We start from the raw sequence: 22460 nt of genomic DNA, 5'->3' as shown, positions 1-22460 counted from the left end.
CAGTGGCGAGATTCGTAATAGTTGAATGGCAAAAGCGATAACAGAAATATGGTATGAGTAGCGGTTTTCGTATAACTTATCTGTCCTTACTCGGAAACAGCGTTCGTTATTGTGGAAATAAAATGAGAACTTCACCACTTTCTTTTTTTTTCAATTTTTCTTTGCTGAGGTATATTAGAAGTCACTTCTCTGCACTTGTCACTTCAGTTTGACACAGAATGCCTTGGGACCGTGCAACGCATAGCCTTTGCTTGTCGTAAAGGACCCGACTTACGCCCTTTAAATAGCGGGCCCGAGTCCGGCCTCGGCCCCTCGCTTCAAGCCCGGGCCCGTGCTTTAGGGTCAGCCTGGGCCCTTGCAGTGCTCTATCTCTTTAAATATATCGCGTCAATGCCAACTAGCTCTCTGAGATGGTCACCGCGTGTGTCACACAGTGTGGCACCGGTGCTCGAGAGCACATTTATGTGAGCTAGCCTCCTTTGCACCAAGGATGGGGCAATACAATGGGCAAATTTATAACACTTGCTCACCCGTTTCACGAAAACTTCGCTTCACATATATTGCAACGTTTGCATTGAATCTGCACACTTCTTTCTCTCTCTCTGCTTGTCTTCTCGTTGCGATTGTTTCAACGTGCACGACCCTGTATAGGCTGAGTTCGAACGCGACGTCAACTTTGTCAACGCCCAACGACGCTGAGTCAAAGGCAGTGAACTTGTATCGTTATTACTGCAGAGTGCGCCGTTCGGCTATATATTCCACGCTTTTCACGTACTTCTCCCCCCCCTCCCCCCCGGCAGGGTTGTCGATGCTCGATCCGAAGTCGAGCGGGAAGATGGGCTCTCGGGCCCTGGTGTACTACTTCGCGACCACCATCTTCGCCGCCATCGTGGGCATCATCATGGTGTCCGTCATCCACCCGGGTGACCCGTCCATCAAGGAGGAGGTGGGCACTGGCACTGAAGACAAGAAAGTCTCCACACTCGACGCATTCCTCGACCTCGTCAGGTACGTCGTGCCAACGTTACTAAATAGTCTAGTAACGTTGCGTTGTACACGCTGCAAGTGAGCCGAGCGGTACTATGCCGATGGCAGCTGTCGGCGACCGAAACTGCTATCCGAAAGTGCCCCGCGCAGTGTGCGAGTTGTTCCTAGACCTCCGTTTCAGCTCACAGTGGACGTTTGTTTCACCGAAGGCTAACGCAGGCAGTGTGTCCTTGGCATTTGCGTAGAGCTGTGGGCACCGTCTAGATGTTGATAGAACTTTGCGTCGCGCGCCTTTATTTTTTATTGTAATTACTTGGACTATCAGTTTTATTTATTTATTTGCTGTTAAACGGAGTGAAATGGAGTTGTCGAGGTGTTTCCAACCCAGTCGTAATAGCCCAGCGTTATAACCGGCTGTACAACAATGGGGGGGAAGGGGGGGAGGGAGTAGTCGAGCATGTCGCGAAAACAGGGATAGCCACGACAACACGTCCGGGTGCTTTCCTTTTAACAGCCTCAAGATACGTCATACGCCTGATACCGCGGCGTCTGCTACTCCTAACCAATCACAAATGACTTCCGCTCATTGAGACATCCCGGGGCACCATTGTTTCGGGAGGCGACGAAAACAACGGTTGTATTGGTTATGAAAATTCACGTAGCACTAAATTACGGCTGATTCATCGCAAGGCGCACTTGCAGTGGCAGCCCTAATGGGTTCGTTCGCCTGTTGATGTAAGCGTCGATAGCGTGCCAAAGTATCTCCATTAAGCCTTAATGGCAAAATAAAATTCCATGAAAAAAAAACACTATTCATCCCCACCCAAGCGTCCGATGTCATGACCGCTACGGGTTGGCTGTTGTGTCATCGCGGTCGTTCAGTCGACTATGGCCTTAGTCTTCGTCTATTGTCTAGAAAGTTTGCAAATCTATGTGATGGCGGTGGAGGCTTTCTTTAGAGTAACCCCCTTCTCTTTATTTTTCTTTCAATTTTTTGCAATTTGACGATTAAGGTGACGGCGTATTGAGGTGGCCAAATAAACCACCGTTTATTTTCAATAATAATAATAATAATAATATTTGGGGTTTTACGTGCCAAAACCACTTTCTGATTATGAGGCACGCCGTAGTGGGGGACTCCGGAAATTTCGACCACCTGGGGTTCTTTAACGTGCACCTAAATCTAAGCACACGGGTGTTTTCGCATTTCGCCCCCATCGAAATGCGGCCGGCGTGGCCGGGATTCGATCCCGCGACCTCGTGCTCAGCAGCCCAACACCATAGCCACTGAGCAACCACGGCGGGTGTTTATTTTCAACGCAATTTTGTTACACTAAGGCCTTCGCTTCTATGATTTAATAAGAAGCTTTCTAAAGTGTGTGTGCTGCCCCGTTAGGCACGGGCATGTAAAAGTCTGAGATGCAGGGTGCACCTCAACGTGACGTTAATCGGGGCTGGCCTTATCTCACTGCCAGAAACTGTTCCACGCCGAACGGCTGAGCAAACACGACGGGTCTAATTTAGAATGACATGGCGATCGGCGGTCAGTAAAATAAATGAGCGCTGGTACGAGATTGTTCTTGTGAATAAGCTTCCGGGTATCAAGGCGGGATCTCCCTGTCCGTTAGTGACTGAGCTCTCTGCCCATAATTACGTTCGTACCGCGTCCCTCCTCTACGTACCTCTACGTCCCTCTACGTCCCTCTACGTCTCGTCTCTACGTCACTGAATCATTTTTTTAAATTATGGTAATGTTTTACTTCGTGAACGCGGGTTACACGCAAGTGTATTAGTGCTGTTTCGGAGTTTCTAAGCTATGCCGTCTTGCCTGCCGGCCCCGTATTGCATGCCTGACGCAACGCTCGCTTCCCTCTCCCAGCTCGGAGCGGCCTCCAACTTAATTTCGCCGATTTCACGGACGCTTACGCGTAAAACTTACGCTTACGCGTAAAACACGTGCGCAGTGTTTAGTGCGATGCACGAATTATTTCACAGTGACACCTTAACTCCGCAGCTAATTCGTACAGGCAGCTAGTGTTCTCGAGTAGACTGATGTGGTTTGACGCCCAAAAGCAACGAACGAGCTAGCTAGTGTTTTCCTTTTCAAGACGTTTAAAGGATAGTGATGAATTCACTCCGTTGTACTCAATCGCGGGCCAATGAAGACGTATGCCCGAGTGGGAGGGCTCTCGTCAGTAGGCTGATAGAAGAACTCAGAACGTTTGGAAAGTGCTGGTGCGAGTATTCGCGCCGTCCTGCGCGGCACTGTTGATATTGGCGAGAGCGTTTGCTTTGCGAAAGCGCTTTTAGAGCAGCTCTGTGTCGTGGCTGGGGGCAGCGCAAGGACTGAAGACGAAGAAAGCCAGACGACAAACACGGCGCCGAATGAGCAACCCTAACCGTGAACCCTAACCGGTTTGGCCAGATGTCAGCTTTCAGTGTTTGTAATTATTCGCCCAACGTAATGTGGTACGAAGACAGAGTTTAGCATATGGTGATGCCCATGAGAATAGGCTTACATACGCCTGTTGAGGAGCTACCCAATAATTTCCTACTTCCAGGGCCCTCTTACCTTTATCGAAAGATGCAGCAGAAGAAGGATTCCACTATTGCGATCAGTGACTCATTTTCGGTACACATGCACATTGAAGTAGCGTGTTACTTACCCAACGGGTATTCAACGTGTTCAAACGTTGTAGTTGGTTTCCCTAGTTAACGCTCGTTGAAGAGATCCTTACGTTTCTCTGCAGGTGCTAAAACCTTGCAGTTGTTGCTTTCGGGAACGCTGGTTGATGAGTCTGTCTGTCTGCAGGAACATGTTTCCTGAGAACCTTCTGCAGGCCTGTTTTCAACAAGTGGAGACGACGTATGTAAAAGAGAAGCCAAAGCCACGTTTTATCCACCCCGACGAAGTTTTGAATGCTTCCAACACTAGCGCCTACGTGCTGAAGCGAACGCTGCAGTTCAAGGATGGAACCAACGTACTCGGTGAGTTTCACAGCAGCTTGAATCTTCGTTTTGTTACATATCTTTAAAGACGAAGTATTTCTTATCATGTTACCACCACTTTTTCGTATCGGGTATGCTTCTAGCATCTTTTGTGAGCCGATCGCGGAAATAGCGCATCCCAAAAAAGTGGGCCGTATGTACTACTGCGTATGTTCCCCAGGGACCACTGGTCGAAATGATGCTCCGGATATATATATATATATATATATATATATATATATATATATATATATTGCTCGACGACTTTAGCAAAAACACTTAGAGCAGTGCGCTACTCGCCGTACCCTTCTCCCATGGCTGTGGTTACCGTAAAAAAAGGCGTCTGCATCAGCGCGGCAGGCAACAAACATTGCTGATTTTGACTGTCAGGCTGGGTCTTGACAGTCTTCAGGATAGACCCAGTAATTTAACGGTATTGGCACGGCGGACGTCTCCCTGGCATCAAGGGAAATGTTGCCCTGCATCTCGCTTTCGTTAAGCCTCCTCGCTATTGCCCGCAAGCAGCAACGCTGAATCGCTTCCGAGAGGATACAGCTGCAAAGCCTGGGTACTGATCCGTCATCGTTCGTGGAGGTGCTTTCCTGTCACCCGAACTAAGAGTTCCTGTCCTGCTCAACGGCGGCATGACGTCGTCATCACGTGGTACATTCCCCTTGAACCGGACACGTTAATTCCCCACTCATGTGAATACGCTTTTTTTTAGAATGGCCCATCAGAGAATGCTGTCCATCTCACAATGCGCACATCGAAGGCACGTGCATTTTTGCAAAATTGTGTGCATATTACCATTGTTTAAAAATAAGCTGTCATTGAATATTTTACAGTTAACACGTAGACGGAGAAATACATAGCTGAACAACCAAGCAATTGCGACGACTAACTTATGGATTCGCAAGCACTTTATTACACAAGGTTTTCAAAGCACGTCAAACATCGCCACATTGTCAAGACGATATCATAACAGCTTGGCTAACGCTAGCCTCCAGCATCTGCATTAGCAGCGCATGAAACAGCATAAGTAATTTTTCATGCGTATTTCTCCATCTTGCTGGCCTGGCGAGTGAAGTATGCGTGGTCAATAACACAAGTACGAATACATCTATAAGTCCACGACACGATCAAGGGTTCTCTCGTACGGGCTTCATCATTCGCTTGAAGTTTCGTCCGGGGAATTTGAGTCAGAGTGCCAGTGTAGTCAATATCTCTCCACTTCAGCTGTGACTATGTACGTGATAGCAATGCGTTCGGCGAAGCCAGGAACAAAAATTGAAAGCAAAAAACGCGCGGCGACACATAATATTCGAACTTCAAGCGCTAACATGCCGCATCAAAATAAAGACCGATGGAAGCAAAGCAAGAGTAGCAGAGACAGTGAATCAGCATGTCCGGAAAAAGGAAATGACGAACATTGTGTGAAGCTCTTTTATGATATCTTCGAAAAACCAGTGACGCAGGCGAAACAGAAGAAGGAAAGGGAGAAGCGGAAGCGATGAAACACCAGCGGCATCGAATGCAGAGGTCAGGGCAGTGTGGAAGAGGCTACGAAAGGGAAGTGGTTCGAGTGACTTATTTGGTCACTAAGAAATCTGTATACTGTTACGCAGTTATGAGAAAGGAACAAGAGAAGCAATTCCTCAAAACATCTCGCGCTGGGAATAGAAAACAGGAAAAAAATTTATTGACGAAAAACTGTACATTAAGAGTAAAACGGAGACACAAAGATAGGCAAGTCAGGCCCTTTACATGACTAGCAAGCCGCATGAGAAGCCTGCGTAGATGCTCGAAGCCGGAGTGTCCAACCGAAATATCTTTTTCCCTCCCGCTTTTGTTCCGATTCGGAGGAAACATTTTGGTATAACGGCCCAACTTGTGTGGCAGAAAATCCAGGCTAAACGCTGTCCGAGCGGCTTGTGTTTGTGCACTCAACCTCGCTATCCTTGTCGTCGCGAGGCGCCGTTTCCCGCCCCTCGTGGCACGTGGAAGCGCTGAAAGCGCGGCGCATTCCGAAGAGCATTATATGCAGCTTAACATAACACAAGCCCTCTCCATAGGCGACAGCTGATGGTTTGCCAGTTATCTCTATTCGTCTGTTCTTTCTTCAGCGCGTGCCCTTGTATTTTTTTGGTGCCTTGGCATAACCGGTAAGGCATTCGAACACAATGAAGCTAACTGAGCGCGCAAGTAAAATGCGCTGCACCAAGGCCTCACTTCGGGACGGCTTACTTTGAGCTCCTGCACAGCATATAACCGGAAAGGCCTGAGCTAATATCGGTGCGGAGGTAGCTATCAAAACAAAGAAAAAAATTGCGCAGTATCGCCTCAACGTCAAAGCATTGATGGCGACGCTAAAGTGTTACCCAAATAGACGAGATAAGGTTCATAGCTTTAGCGACCGTATAAATTACACTGAACACTCGCATATTAACTAAATTACCAAGCGTGGGGTGCCGCGCGCACTAGCAGACCTCGAAACCTCGAAAAAGACCTCGAGCAGTTCCCGTCACATCGATGGCATGATAAAGACTGGAAGCAACGGGACGCGAACGCTTCGGGCTGCCTCTTGCTTCACCGCGTCTCGCAAAAGTCAAGTTTGCGTGACCTCCAACGCTAGGCATGCGGGAAGAAGACTCGCGGGAAGCCACCAGCCTCCTCAGCTGAGCCTTATTCCTAGCATCCGACGCAGATTACCTCAAAGATGCGGCGCGCAGGCCACGTACGCGTTCAGCCACACGAACAGCATGCGCAGCCGCGGCCGGGTTAGAGGCAGGGACGCGCGCTCTCCTCCACAGCGCTTGATTACGGGACTTTCAACGTTGAGCGCGCGGAAAGACGGCGCGCATCAAGCCGTTCCTCCTCCGCGGCTCACCCTCGCACGCTATCCCTCGAAAGCACAGCACATGGTGCGCAGGGCGGTATATAACAGCACTGGAACTTTGTACGGAACATCACGACGACAGCGACGGCGAACATTTTTCCTCGAGTGTCCATTTATTTGCTGTTGCAGTAAATAACGGAACAAACCTTCCATGGAAACACCGTTTGAAGCGTTTAAGTAAATCACTTGCAAGCTGCAGCTGTCTTCGTTTTCTCCTCTTTGTCGTCATCTGTTCGCGATCGCAATCATATAGTGGTCTGTGTATATGAAATGTATTTTCTTGCGCACACAACACCGCTCAACCAGGAAATTAAGGGAGCGCGTATCAAACACAAGACCGGCGCACAAGACTCTTCACTGTCCTTCGAGGTTCGCGCAGAGGCCGCGTCGCTGAACCGCGAAGCTCTAAAAGTTTGAAACCACAAGTAACTTGCCTTGTGGTACGAAACATTTGGCACACACTTTGAGCATGTCGGAACGGAGGGGGAATGCAGTAGAACCGAGAGGAAGAGGGCTGTGCCACCCGCGTAGATCTGGGGCGGTCACGTGACGAGGAGGTCGGGGCCACGGACACGCTTCCGGCGCTCGGGAAACGCGCGTCTTAATTGCGCCTTAACGCGCGGAGCGACGAGCATCTCGGTTCCCCGGCTACGCGCACAAGGACGCGCTGTCTGGCGCGCTGCAGTTTTCTCTTTTGCCGCCACGCAGAGGGTCGTGAGAGGAACCAGATAAACGCGTGCCTCCCTGCCTGCCTGCCTGCCTGCGTCGCGCCCCTGAGCACCATAAAGGATGCGCAGGCAGCACTTTGCCACGAGAGTGAAGTGAAAAGGGGAGGGAAAGGGTCGGGGACGCAAAATAAGCAGCCGACATAGGGGGTGGGGGCCGCGCGGAGGAAGGGTGACGTCACACTATGCCTCCCCGGCGTGAGAGTCCGAGACCTCGCTCGAGGTCGTGCGAAATGAAGGGACCTGGTTTGCCGACGGAAGGTCCGGAAACGAATGAAAAGTCCGGGAAAGGGCGCGCGAATGCCACAAAGCGAGCGTGGAAGCGGACCCTGTGTTGCAGGTCCGTTAGCCTTTCGTTTCATTCACTTCAAACACGTGGAAGAAACAATAGCCGAGCGTGAAAGGCAAGTTGCGAGGTGGGAAGGTCGTTGAAAGCCGGCATTTTGTTAGAGGTGAGGAACGCTGAGCGCAGAACATGAATTGTAAGGAGGCAGGTTGTTTCAGTAGCGTTACGTTCACATTTTGGGTTTGTTTTTTCTGACGTTCATTGTTTCCTCGCGCAGTCAGCGTCTACGGCGATATGCGGAAGCGTGTCCGCTGTAGGCTGAGGCGCTTTGTTTAGAAGGACATAACGTAGCACTACAAGCTGGATTAGCAGTCTGTCGAAAAATAAGTAGGGATATTGCAATAGCAAGCTTTCCGAATAGAATACCCATATTCTGAGAAAACGAGCACCGGATATCAAAGCAAATTCTCGTTTTCATTTTTGAACGATGTTAACGGTCAAGTTTGCACAGAGTCCGTTTCCTGAAAATGAAAAGTAAGGCCACATACATTATTTAACACAGGCATGCATTACCGATCGCCATGAGATTTCGAGAGAACTGGGCAGCTTCTAAATAAGAAACAACCATATTCATTTGTCTCTAGCACCGTCACAACGACTATAATGAAAGAAAAGAACGGCGCGTCACCATACGCACGTACAGCGTTGTGTTCGTTGAAGAGAAGTGGGGTTTACAGCACCACACATTGCTTTATAGGGATGCAAGTATAACGAGACTGATGAAATAATAAATGCAAACAAATTCGCATATAGAACGCCTACAAGGAGCGATCCATACTGATCGAATGAGCGAAAGTTATTAAGGAAAGGTTATTCGTCGGGTGTGTTCAATCAGAAACTTGTCCCATTGCACAACAACCTACAGCTCCCCTGTAGCCGAATCAAGTCGTAACAGTCCTCACATCAATCGTTCTGTCTCCCTCGGAGATCAGTAATGTTGTTATCTCTTGCACAATGACATATAATACAACTCTTATACACTGAGGTAAAAGAACAAGCTGGGTCAGAACTTAACATCGCTGACTCTCGAAGTACATGGTAGTGACCTCAGATTGTGATGACAGTGCAATGTTGACATCTGCGCACGCTTAAGTCGGGGGATCTTGCACACTCTCCTTTATCAACGTGATATAGCTGTGACGTTGCAAAGTAACGTTGCTGACCCCAAGATTTTTTCTTAGATACCTACCAAGATGGGTGAATTCAGCCTGTAATGCTCAAAAAAAAAAGCATGACTGAACCTCTGTCTTCCAGCACAGCAGCCTAATGCTCTCAATCGTCTCAACCTGGCTGCACTTTTCAGCTGCCACTAGGCTCAACAACGCTGTGCGGTTCTGTGCAGAATGTTTTTGACATGACCGTGTTTTTTTTAACAGTCTGCACAGGTACACAGATAGAAGAGGAGACGTTCACTGACCGTGTCCCCTTCTGTCTTCTCTCTCAATGGCGCTTTATGCTCTTAAGGCAGTGATCTGAAACACATGGCCCACGCATGGCCCAACAAGGTCCGCATATAGTTTTCCACTACGGCACTCTCGGCTGCTGAAGTGCCCGTTCCACTTAGAAGACAACCACTAGCAGCTTCTTGTTCACCGCCCTGTCGCAGGGATTTATGCAATGGCAAGAGATATGATATCTCTAGACCTCAAAAACTAGCGCTTCTTGTGAATGAGTGTAGGGTTTAGAGAAAGTAAAACCGTCAGACGTTATGTGAAGCGCGACGTTGCGCATCTCTTTGCAGAAAGGCGCGTTGTGAGTATCCTTCTTTTATCTTACATTATTGGTTAAGTCGTTTTAAGAGCCAAAGTTTCCATTAATGATTTCTGTTTTAAAATGTTTGGGCATATCAAAAGCACCAAGTGCGCATGAATTAAGAGCATTATGAACGCGATTGCTGCATGGTGCCGGAATTTTTCCTTAATGTTCCCCTAATTTAATTTAGTAAATATTTCAACGATGTTCTCGCCAAACTTACGTCGTGTTCCTTTCTTTGTTTTTGTTTGATGTGGCAATATATTGCCCTCCGCGGGTATATTTTTTTTTTGCTTCAAATTACAGGCGGTTAATTAGCTTCAGTGAAACTGTGCTTATGCCGGCAAATAATGAGCACACGTTGCCATTTTTATCGCTCCCCATAAGCGAGAACGACTCATTCTGATTTATAGCGGTGAATATGCCCTTGTGAGTGCCCGGTGTGCATGCGGACTGACGGCGGTCGGTACAACATTCGCCGAAGCCATTTCTCATCATTAAGCATGTACTATGCGTCACAGTGGCCGTCTGCATACACAATTTGTGTATGTGTCTCTGACGCAATCCGCAGTTCCAGGGATCAAGATGGAAAGCTAGAGTGTTGCTGCAAGCTTCAAAGCGAAGGACCTTACACTGTGCATGTACTTACGACGTGCACAGTTACCGCCAGCACGATTTCACGGATGGTTCTTTTTGTGAAACTCGACAACGCTGCAACTGTGGTCTTAACCCCGGTGAAGTCAGCTGAGATAAGTTTGAGACGCAGCGTTTCATTAAGTCGGCATGCGAAAGAAATCGGTTCAATTTCATGCGACACTTGAATTTATTTGCCGGCGACCGTTTCCACACTGGACCGGTTTTGACAACAATGTACTAATTATGATGCGCCATGGTGCCAATGAACAACTGGTCTCGCATATTAGACAGACCACCGCACGCACGACGAAGGAATGACGCAAAATTTTAGTGGCTTCTGGAAACTCCAGTGTCAGTGTGAAGGATTCTGCCGAGTCTAAATCTCAGGTCCGCCCTATCACCCGTAAACGCACCTGTAGCCCATGTGCAACTTGAACGTTTTCACTCTGTCTCGTCTACGTCCATTGTAGCCTGACCCAAAAGTGCATACGTCCCCCACCTGGGTCAGCACGGAGCGAACGCATCATGCTGGGCCGTTTGCAGCTGAGCAGCGCATTTACCAACTCGTAACTCATTGGAGTTTCCCAAAGCCCGCGTTTCGATTGCTGCCAGCTGGGTCACACACATTCTCTGCGCTGGCTCATTCTGTAGTGCGGAGAAGCAACTGATGTGTGTTGTCCCCGAGATACTAGACAGTCGTTCAGTATACGAAGAGCTAGTTCCAAGGCAGTATTCCCGAGGGAACTTCTTCAGTATTCCCGAGGGAAGTTCCTTGTGCTCACGAGCCTACAAGACCAGACTTTGAGAGCACTGCGGGCTAGCCCTGCATTGTGTGTGCACTTTAGTTTCTTCGTATTCAGGCGACGTGGTAGCGATTCGTGATGTTCTTTGCCAGTGCCCGCAGTACAGTGTGTAGAGACAATCGCTCTCCGTCGTGCTGAACCAGTTGGACGACTAGCCTCTGTCGAAAGAAGGAATTCTGAAACATCGACGCGACTTAAAATCGCATCACAAGGCCGTACGAGCGCTACTCCGCTTCTTGTGATCGACCGGCCTGTGTGAGCGCCTGTGATTGGAACACCTTTTATGTTACCTGTTTTCACTTTTCTTTCTTTTTTTTCTCTCCTTTGGATCTTTGTCGTCTTTGCAACCCCTATATGTCCCACCCCTGTGCAGGGTAGCAAACCGGGAACTCACCTCGGCTTAACCTCCCTGCCTTTCCTCTCTCTCTTCGCTTTCTTATCCGTTAAGCTTTTATCCACACCCTCTTTCAGAGTACCTGTCTGGTTGTGGTTACATGCATCCTTTCTGTCTCCCTTTTTTTCGTTAGCCTTTTTTTAGCAGTAAGTTTTACTATTTGAAAGGAATAATGTCGGTGCTTTCAGCAAACTCAAGTTCAGGTTTAGTTTTTTGTTTTTTCTTCTCAAAATACGGTCCTGGAAGCACTGTGCAAAAAAAAAAAATGCGGCTGCTCACGTTTGCCTCCATTCGGTATAATCAGCGTCGACGCGGTGGTCACGTGGCACCACGTGTCATGTGCTTTCCCGGAAACAGCAAGTCCTCGCCTGTCGTTTCAGTTTGTTTATTTGTGGCGTTTGCTGCGAGCTAAGACATCATTAATTAACCAGTGACGGGTGTTTGCCGAGAGCGTTGTGTAACCACTCATTAGGCGGCAGTAGCTTGTTGTAGTTAACGCTCCCTAAACGGCTACGTGTTCGCGCTTTTCAACGGCCTTGGCGATTCCGATCTCATTAGGATAACAAGCGCTGCGACGATTAGTACTGGCCTCGTTCCAATTCCCACGGCCATTTACGAGTGCCGAAGAAGACCATATAGCGAGCGACTGCGTTGCAAAATTCTGGTATCTTCTTGAGGCTCTGCTGTTGGTAAACTTGTAAGGAACGTTACAAGTGTGGTCGTGTGTCACACGCTACGCTTCGCCCGTTTTGCTTTATGCGAGAAAATGTACCGCACAGAAACATTTGAATCAACAGGAGCGATTAGCTTTAGAAAACATTCAGCTTGGTTTTGTTTGGCGGCTCCTCCTTAGCGTTGCACGCAATTCCTTCTGATCAGGAAACAAGCAACTCAGAGGGTTTACCAAAACAGATCTTTAACACGTCATGCGTGAAAGAGGCTTACGTAAGGGCCTTTGAGGATCTTTTACACCTGAAACATCCGTGAGCGCCTTTCACACGTCGGAACCATGCTTTATGTTACCCGTAACCGTTCACGATCTTTTTCTCAATTCTGAAGGGATCAGTTACTGCAATTTTTTACCAGTAGTCAGTCTTATTTATACAAGCACCCGCCGCGGTGGCGTAGTGGTTATTACGTTGCACTACTACGCCTGAGGGCGCGAGATCAAATCCCGGCCGCGGCGACCGCATTTGGATGGGATTGAAATGCGAACACGCCCGTGTAACATGCACTGGGTGCACGTTAAAGAACTGCAGTTGGTCAAAAATTAACCCGGAGTCCCTCACTACGGCGTGCCTCGTAATCAAATCGGGGCTTTCGCACGTAAAATCCCACAATTATTTTTATACGACCGGTGATAGACAGATAGATAGATAAACATCATTAAAAGAATAATCAGAATTATTTTAATAATGTTTGCGGTTACTCGACTGAGTAACTGCCATCGCCGTAAATTATTCCAATGTTTTGATTCGGTGGCTCTGGAATCATTTACGGTGATGGCAGTTACCGCAACAGTTCCCAACTTCGTACAGAACTCAAGGAATTCTGCGCAAGCTCCCGCAACTGCACACGATGACGGCAAAGTGGCGACAATGGCGACGACGCGATGACATGATGGCGAAGACGTCACCATGATGCACCCTGTCGCTCGTACGGACGGACGGGCGGATGGACGGACTAAACACTGTTCAGAACTAAGAACTACCTCTGTAATGCTTGACGCAGCGGCAAGGATGCTTCGTGCCCACATAAAATTTCATCGCTCTAGGCACGCGTCCTTATGCACAGTTGAAATACTTTGTCGTGAAGCATGAAGCGGCGAAGCAACCTTCGAAGTTTGAGCCAGCTTTACGTGCTTTGGTTCTTGGGGAGAATCGAGCTTACCTATGTATCTGTTTCTTAACTGAATTGGGCGACCGCACGAGCTGAAATTGCAGTGCGCCTTGCAAAACGATGCAGTCAAATTCCTACTGCACGCGTCGTGTCAAAACTGAATTGATGGAGTCAGGGTGCAGCATACTTATGACACGGAGAGAGACACTCAGCCAGAGCAATCGATGGACAAGTTTGCCAGGCTAAACCCCCCTCTACCCCTTCGCACCCCTCCCTCGCCCGAAGCAACATCATCGCCGCCATCTCCATCTGGGGCCCTGAAATTTTGCTCAAGCTTCTTTCTTGCCGGCTTATAGTTGGTTCATATTCATTCGCGCAAACGTTATTCGTCTTGCTTGCGTGTTTCTAACCCTGTCTGCGTCTTCATTTCACGCTCTTCAATCTCTTCACTTCCCCGACATCATGAAGGCACTGCTCAGACATGTCAGACTTCTAGGCCTGGCTGACCACTAGGCCCCCGTTTCCTCCGCGGACCCGGACCATGGTTTTGCGTCCAAAAACATTACTCAATATATGTCTCTCTACAAAGTGAAGCTCGCACACGCTGTGGTAAACTGCGCACTTGGCTCAGCTTCAGAGGTTCAACTTCCAATTTGATGATGAACACGTGTTCACAACGCCGCGCGCTACGTTCAGTTTTTGCTGTTCGAGTGCTTCTCCTTCCTTCCATGCCCAACGTCGTCCTACACGTGCCTGCAAAACTGGACGTTTGAAAGCGAACGCGTTTGTTAGGATTGAGCGCTGCTCGGCTAGCCCTCTCGAGCGAGTCCGATTTCTCTTCGTTCGCATGACGTCCCCCGCGTAATAGGAGAGCTAGAGCCACGGCGAGCTGTTGCCAAAAACCAGCGACGCAGCGGCGCCACGGCTTTGAAGACCTGCATGGCAACGTAATGCCCGTTACGACCGAGCGAGGCCGTACAACACGATATTCAAATGCGTCTCTCGCTTTGTGGCCACCTTCTTTATCTTTTTTTGTATGTCTTTCATTTACTCCAAGCTTGCTTTCGATGGTGCCTCTTGCGCAAAGTGCGCGGAAAGCGTCGGCGGACGACACCCCTGGGAACATGGGATCCCCGACGTTCCCGTTGGGTTTCTGCTGGGCCACGGGAGCAGATTGTCGCGTTGAGTGTGACTTTCTGGCGCGGCTCTTGTTTATCGTGTCGTAATTGCGGCCCCAGCCGCAGGCCTTCTCCATTCTAAGCTCTTACTTTTGCCTACGCCCATGCGAAACTCCGGCTGAGTCAATGAGGCGCTGTCGTGCAGCGTTTGCTGCAACGTGGGGGCGGACATTTGTCGCCACTCGGCAATCCATTAAATTCAAGTGCCTTGCAACGGCTGAGGCGTCACTTGGCCAATCGTATGAGAAAAAAAAAAAAGACGCCGAAACTCCGAGCGTTTTTGTTGCACTTTGACGCACCGACAGAAGGAGAAGTATGGGGAAAGCATGAAGCAGCATGGCTTCGTTGATTACAGCACTTGTACCCATAGGCTTGACGCTGGTTTGTGATTCCGGCTTCCGCTTCGGCTGCGGAGAGGCCAGCAAACGCCACTCCGTCGATTACGGCTCGGTGTGGCGTACACTCGTCGATAACTTCACAAGATTGGTCGAGAACGAGACCCCGAGTGCTGGGTCTGCAACAACGCCAAGACAATGCAACGCATACTTGTGTGCGTGTGCCCTCTATTTGTGGCCTAGCGAAGGACACTTAAGCTTACTGTATACCGTTTTTTATTTGCAAAGGTAATTGCAAACAGTATCAGGAACACCTTAGATTTCCGTCAACCAAAGGACCAGGCAGGATTCCGTAAAGGCTACTCAACAATAGACCATATTCACACTATCAATCAGGTGATAGAGAAATGTGCGCAATATAACCAACCCTTATATATAGCTCTCATTGATTACGAGAAAGCGTTTGATTCAGTCGAAACCTCAGCAGTCATGGAGGCATTACGGAATGAGGGTGTAGACGAGCTGTATGTAAACATACTGAAAGATATCTATAACGGCTCCACAGCCACCGTAGTCTGCCATAAAGAAAGCAACAAAATCCCAATAAAGGAAGGGGTCAGGCAGGGAGATACGACCTCTCCAATGCTATTCACAGCGTGTTTACAGGAGCTATTCAGAGAGCTGGATCGATAAGAATTGTGCATAAGAGTTAATGGAGACTACCTTAGTAACTTGCGATTCGCTGATGATATTGCCTTGCTTAGTAACTCAGGGGATCAACTGCCATGCATGCTCGCTGACCTGGAGAAGCAAAGCAGAAGAGTGGGTGTAAAAATTAATCTGCAGAAAACTAAAGTAATGTTTAACAGTCTCGGAAGAGAACAGCAGTTTACGATAGGTAGTGAGGCACTGGAAGTGGTGAGGGATAAAATCTACTTAGGACAGGTAGTGACTGCGGATCCGGATCATGAGACTGAAATAATCAGGAGAATAAGAATGGGCCAGGGTGCGTTTGGCAGGCATTCTCAGATCATGAACAGCAGGTTGCCATTATCTCTCAAGAGAAAAGTGCATAACAGCTGCGTCTTACCAGTACTCACCTACGGGGCAGAAACCTGGAAGCTTACGAAAAGGGTTCTACTTAAATTGAGGACGACGCAACGAGCTATGGAAAGAAGAGTGATAGGTGCAACGTTAAAAGATAAGAAAATAGCAGATTGGGTGAGGGAACAAACGCGAGTTAATGACATCTTAGTTGAAATCAAGAAAAAGAAATGGGGGGGGGGGGGGCATGGGCAGGACATGTAATGAGGAGGGAAGATAACCGATGGTCATTAAGGGTTACGGACTGGATTCCAAGGGAAGGGAAGCGTAGCAGGGGGCGGCAGAAACTTAGGTGGGCGGATGAGATTGCGAAGTTTGGAGGGGCAACATGGCCACAATTAGTACATGACCGGGGTAGTTGGAGAAGTACGGGAGAGGCCTTTGCCCTGCAGTGGGCGTAACCAGGCTGCTGCTGCTGCTGCTGCTGCTGCTGCTGCTGCTGCTGCTGATGATGATGATGATGATGATGATGATGATACCGTTTCGACTCCCGGCCCTTTTGCGAGGCAAAATTTTGAACGCGTTGAAACTGCTTCACCGTGGCAAATGCGCCATCAAATCCCCACTGAACTTTCTACCGAAGGTGGGCTTAGACGATCGCCTCTTGAACATGCGCGGTATAAAGGCTGCAAAATGTGCTTGTGCGAGAACATGCTGTTTGGACGCATTATATATGTGTGTAGCGCACCTGCAGTACCAGTGCAGTGTATTGGTCAACGTGTACATAGTTGCTGATTGTACTATGCCATAGTCAGCTTCCATCTACCTTTCTTTGTCCCTCCCATTTCCCCTTACACCTGGGAGGAGTAGCAGGCTAGAGGCAGGCTTTTCAGGCCGACCTCTCCTCCTTCCTCTTGATCAAAATTCTCTCCCTCCTCCTCTGTAATTCAGCGGCTGTATCAAATGCGCTGCTTTAATATTCATTCTGGCACGTTTTAACAGTGATGCTAACAAGCTTTGACAGCGGTGACTTGCAACGTGTAGCAGACGCATTTCAAAGCGCTGGCGTTTTATCAAGAAGAGGGGGGGGGGGGGGAGGACACCGCTGGATGGATAGTTCCCAAGCTATTCGCGCTTGCGTTCTGTTGCGCATCGCACTGCGCTGTAAATGATGGCGCACTGACCAACATACCTCAAGATTTAGTCTCATTAAACTCTGCTGAAAGGCGGCGCTGGGGCAGAGCCAAATAAAGAACCATAAACAACGTTGGCATATAAAAAGAAAGTTCTCAATAATGAAACTCGTTAAAACGTGCTTGTCCGTGCCGAGTCTCCCTCCTTGTCCTTGTCAAAATACGCGCTATTCTGTTTAAAATCTCAATAATGGTTCAGGAAGTTTGATGCTGGAGATTATTGGTAGTCTGCTAAAGAAAGAGAAAAGATAGGCAAGACATTAGGCAAACAAACATAGCTTCATGGCGCAACCCACCGCCCCGTTTCAAAGGGGACGCTCACAGCATGCATCCATCCATGCCAGAAATTCCTGCAAGGCTAGATCCGCCTGCAGCCAAAATCACCCCCCTTCTTTCTACAGCGAAGCGGTATATCACTATAGGATCCCGAGATTTATTCGTCTCTGTCGACAGAAAACTCAATCAATCACAGCGGAAGGTGCACGCCGCGGGTGGCCCTGGGTTCCTTGCAGCACCACCCGATGGCGCTCTCCTCAGCGCATCCGGCTATATTGTCGGGGCTGGAAGTCAACCAAGGATCGGTAGATCGGTTGACTCTGAGAGTTTACGGCAAAACCACAGATGGGACAGTGCAGGACGACATGAGTGGGACGTCATTTGAAGTCTGCGAGGCACAGAGCAAAATTAGTTTTGTAGGCTTTGGAACATGGTCCGAAATGGGGAATGGGCGGCTAAAGTGTACCACTATCTGTACCTGAAAAGCGTGGACACAGAATGTAGGAAGAGGTGAAGAAAGTTGGCAACCAAGGACAGGCTAATTGAAAGTGTGGATAGCCATCCAGGAGTCATCATAAAGTGAGAGAAGTAGAGACAGTAAATTGTATGCAGATAATGGATACAAAAAAGATCATGGAAAGTTACAAGGATGAGAAGAAGGAAATTAGAAGGGATAATTTGTACGATAACACGAAGAGTAGTGTCTCGCTATTTCGTTCTCGTGCCGGTTGCCTCAGGGCAAAAACATACCGGAGCAAATATTCGCAACTAGATGAAGCATGTGCATGGTGAACCAAATACCCGGAGAACGCTCAGCAAATCCTAATGGAATGCGATGCGATTCACCCAATGAGACCCGTAGGTAACGTAAGCCTTGCGGAAGCGCTTGGATTTGAAGTGGATAGAAACATCAACCGGTCAGCTGAAATATTTAGAGTATTGGTGAACAAAAAGCAGGAAATGATTGATACGACGGATCCGTTACAAGCATGGGTAGCGGCACAAGGTAGTTAGAAAAGTTTTATGGAAGGGAAAAAAAGATTAAAGAGAAGTATACAAATTTGCTAGAGTGAAATGCATTAAAAACATACCTGAGTAACTCAAGTTGGCTAGGTGACTATTTGTCACCGCCCTGTTTCGAAGGGGATGCCAATAAATCGCCATCACCGCATCAGCGTCTGCACCGGCAGTGCAGGGTAAAGTGCCGGTCAGCTTCACCGTTAAGCTTGAGAATGTTTTGAGCGGGCGTGTAACATGGACGATGACGTTCGCGGAGTCAGCGTCATTCTGCCTGTTGCGTAGCAGTGTTGAAAAAGAAATCGCAAAAAGCTCCCTTTACGAGCGTTCGTGGTGGGGTAAACTTCGACCGGAAGCAACTTCTCACGTCCGTGGGCGAAAAAATGAAAGTCGAAGAATGCAACAAAAGCTGCGCACACACACACACACACACACACACACACACACACACACACACACACACACACACACACACACACACACACACACACACACACACACGCACACACACACACGCACGCACGCACACGCACACGCACGCACACGCACACGCACACGCACACACACACACACACGTCCAGTGTTTCTTTTTCTGTCATCCTCTTCGACAGTTCTGTCGCTTTCGTGCTGGGCTACTTGAATGAAATGCGTAATCGTAGTGTCGATGTACATCGCATTCTGCATTGGAACTGCATTCTGCAAGTCTAATTTAGTAGGCGATGGTGGAATCATTCACAACGATGCTAGTGTGCCATTGACGGTTCCAATAAGGATGTTCCGTTTGCCTAGTCTAGTGTTTGAACCAAATTGTTATGGAGAAGGTTTCCCGAACTGAGAGCCTCAGCTAACCGCATACACGTTCTTTTAGGGCTCATCGTCTTCTGTATCGCCTTCGGCATCATAGCGGGCCAGATGGGACCAGATGCGGAACTGATGGTGCAGTTTTTTAGCAGCCTGAACGAAATCATCATGAAGATCGTCTACCTGGTCATGTGGTACGTTTGTTGTTATATGCACAGTATCTCTCTTCCAGTATGTACATAATTCAATATTTCGCAATTTTTATTCTAATTAGCCACTGACTGGCTGAAGTGCTGCGCCTTGTTGCTCTCTCGCGAAAGCGTGAGTGGTTTGCTCGACGAATTCCGCTAACAGCTCAAAATCGAACCACGACATCCGATAGCTAGTTTTGGGTATTGAGGAGATTATTTTTGCAACAACGATCAGTCTCTAATTTTCACCATATTACACTTGCATTCTCTTTCCCCAAAGGTATGAGTGTTTGAAAATTATAGCTCGAGGGTGTCTGTCTCATTTGGAGCAATCAGTGTATGACGGCGAATTAACCGTGAGGTGTCACAGCTCACATTTTAATTTTAATTTTATTTTTTTCTAAGACACCACAAGCGACACGTTAAGATGGATAACTGTAATGTGTGAGGTCATTGGCGCATTTATAAAGAAGGTGGCAAATATTCCAGCGCGTTTACTGCTGAGTTTTATCTCACGGTGCCCCTTGACTCTTCTGAGCGAAAACGAAGTTGATTCATTCAATCATACGTTCATTCATCAATTCTTCCCTTAGCCCTAAAGTGTAACGACCTGAAATAAAGGGGAAAAAGAAATGTCTGCCACTGTTTCTGAAAACAAAAAAGTGAACCAACATCAGACAAAGCGAAACACTAACTGACAAGTTCACTCCTAAAATTATTTTTACGACGACTCCCACAATTACCCTTGCAACAAACCTAATTTAAATTTTCCCTTGACGGTTTCGTAGGCGCCCCGTTTGTAGCTGGCTGTTATTCAAGCATTATTTCAAGCGGCGTTTCAACCTTTGTATTATTGTGATTGGCTCATGACGGGATTGCAGCACCAACCACTGCAGTGTGGAAAGACAAACGGGAAATTAGTGGTGTTTTGCCACGAATGTGCTCTTATAATATTGCCACTGGTTCTTGGACCCGCCGATAGGGACATCTGTGGACACACATAGACATTTGTGTGTTCTTTTTCCAATAAAATTTAGTTGGTATAGTCAGCGCTTGTGCTTTTATCCGCCTTCTGCTAACCACACGTTTGCCTCTCTGGTGCTTTGCATTGTAGTCCCGTCACGGACTCTGCACCAAGCTCACCCAAATCGCTGTCCCAATTCAATGCTGCTTCACTCTCTCGCCGTGCAGGTACTCGCCGTTCGGCATCATGTCGCTGATCATCGGCAAGATCATGTCCATCAAGGACTTGGCGTTGACGGCGCAGCAGCTGGGTCTCTACATGCTGACCGTGATCGCGGGCCTTCTGATACACGCCTGCATAACGCTGCCACTCATATACTTTCTCATCACCCGAAAGAACCCGGTCACGTTCTTCAGGGGGATGCTCCAGGCGTGGATCACGGCACTCGGCACGGCGTCGAGGTGGGTGGGGAGCGTTGGCGTGGCCAGCGCGAGCCGTCGTTGCCACGTGTTCTTGAGAAACCCACCTTGCGCATCTTATGGCACACTGCCTTTTGCAATCTGTTTTTACGTAAACTCGAAAGTGATTTCAATTGAAGCGTTCGTTGCGGACAACAAGTCAGATGCACGCGGGACTGTGTGCAGGTGGTTTGTTGATGTGGTATTGCCGTCAGCTTTCGATATGCCTGCCAAGTCTCCAGTATTTTCCTTTATGTTTACGAATTTGGCGTTATCTTACAATCCTAACAAAAAACAACCAATTTGTAACACTTTATGTAAAACATTTTAGTAAGACTTCTCCATAATACTTTGTTTTACGAAAGAAAAAAAAAACAAATTCTGTTCGTGAAAAGGTTCCGCTCGCGGGTCCCCGAACGTTTCGATGGAAGTCCTCTCATGGTGAAAAGACGCAATAGGGGCACATGCTTCGAGCGTGTTTATAGAGACAACTCCCTGAAGCAGACACGGAAATGAGTCACTGTGCTCCAAAATTAAGCAGTTTGTTGCGTGCCACAATTTGCTCTGCCGAGTTTGCTTGTATGCTGCGGTGTGAGGTTAACTCATGCTTAATAATATAGTGTGTCTGTACCCCTGGAAACACGTACGTTCGCGGCGAGCATTAAAAAGGACATCACCCCACTTCGGTGTCATGTCGGTAGGAGTTCACGGATTTTGAGGTTCAGTCGTTGACAGGCATGGTTTTTCAACACTAATTCAACACTAAATTCAACGCTAAATTCAACACTAATTTGACCCAGAGTGTTCTCCTCACAGACACCGGAAAGCACCGCTGAAGCGCTTCTTTCTTTTTTTTTGATAGACCCAGATGATATAACAATCCTGGATGAGGCACCAATATGGTAACTTATCACACAAGCTTTCATCTTCATTTCTTTCAACAGGCAAATGAAAAAGTATTGTTTTAATGTAAGAAATAAGCAGCAATGGTTTCGCTGTATCAGTCACGCCGTTTCAAATCGAGTTTGGTCAGATAAATTAAAATCATACTTTCACACCGTGCACACAGGAGGAAGTCTAAGTATTGGGACCTCTTTTAAGCAAAAGTACGGAGTAACTAAATTAATATGATATCAGAAGTATATATTGAGTTACGAAGAAAAATACCGGACCACAAACTAATTCGTAAGACTTGTCAGCTTGTCGGCTAATAGGCGCCTTACCTATCTATTACATAAAAGAATGGCAATATGCTCAAGCTCCATAAAAAGTAGAGCAAATACAAAAAGAATAAATGCACCATGCACCGTCGTGAACATTAAAGCGTTTGCTACATTACCTGCTAAATCTGAAAAAAAAAACAAAGTAAGAAATCAATATAGCCACGAGTGAAATTATACATACTTCTTGCCTGTTTAAACTGGGCGAACTTTTACAACTACAACGAAATAGCTCTTGTTCAAGTCATCAGGCAGCCGTTCTGCGTGTATACGTCAACAAATTAAGCAGACAATGTAACGAGCAACCGCCGTTACGAAGCTGGTGCCGCAGCTCGGATTTGAGGAAGCTTGATTCCAGCAACAGTCAATCCAGAACCGTGCGATGATATTGCTGAAAATGGCCAAACTGAGAAAATT

General features: G+C 47.8%; 1 protein-coding gene across 2 annotated transcripts in view; it reads left to right on the top strand.

Moving 5' to 3' along the window:
* The window catches only part of LOC142564646 (excitatory amino acid transporter-like), a 252090-nt gene that overhangs the window by 211667 nt on the left and 17963 nt on the right, over nt 1–22460 (top strand). For both annotated transcript variants that reach the window (XM_075675723.1, XM_075675722.1), the window contains 4 exons: nt 801–1008; nt 3800–3975; nt 19278–19404; nt 20593–20826. In XM_075675723.1, the coding sequence (XP_075531838.1) occupies nt 801–1008; nt 3800–3975; nt 19278–19404; nt 20593–20826 (745 nt within the window). The remainder of the gene's footprint in view (nt 1–800; nt 1009–3799; nt 3976–19277; nt 19405–20592; nt 20827–22460) is intronic.

The sequence above is a fragment of the Dermacentor variabilis genome, chromosome 11 (genome assembly GCF_050947875.1).
Source record: "Dermacentor variabilis isolate Ectoservices chromosome 11, ASM5094787v1, whole genome shotgun sequence".
In the NCBI taxonomy this organism is placed as follows: Eukaryota; Metazoa; Arthropoda; class Arachnida; order Ixodida; family Ixodidae; genus Dermacentor; species Dermacentor variabilis.
This window is presented reverse-complemented; position numbering and strand designations above follow the sequence as displayed.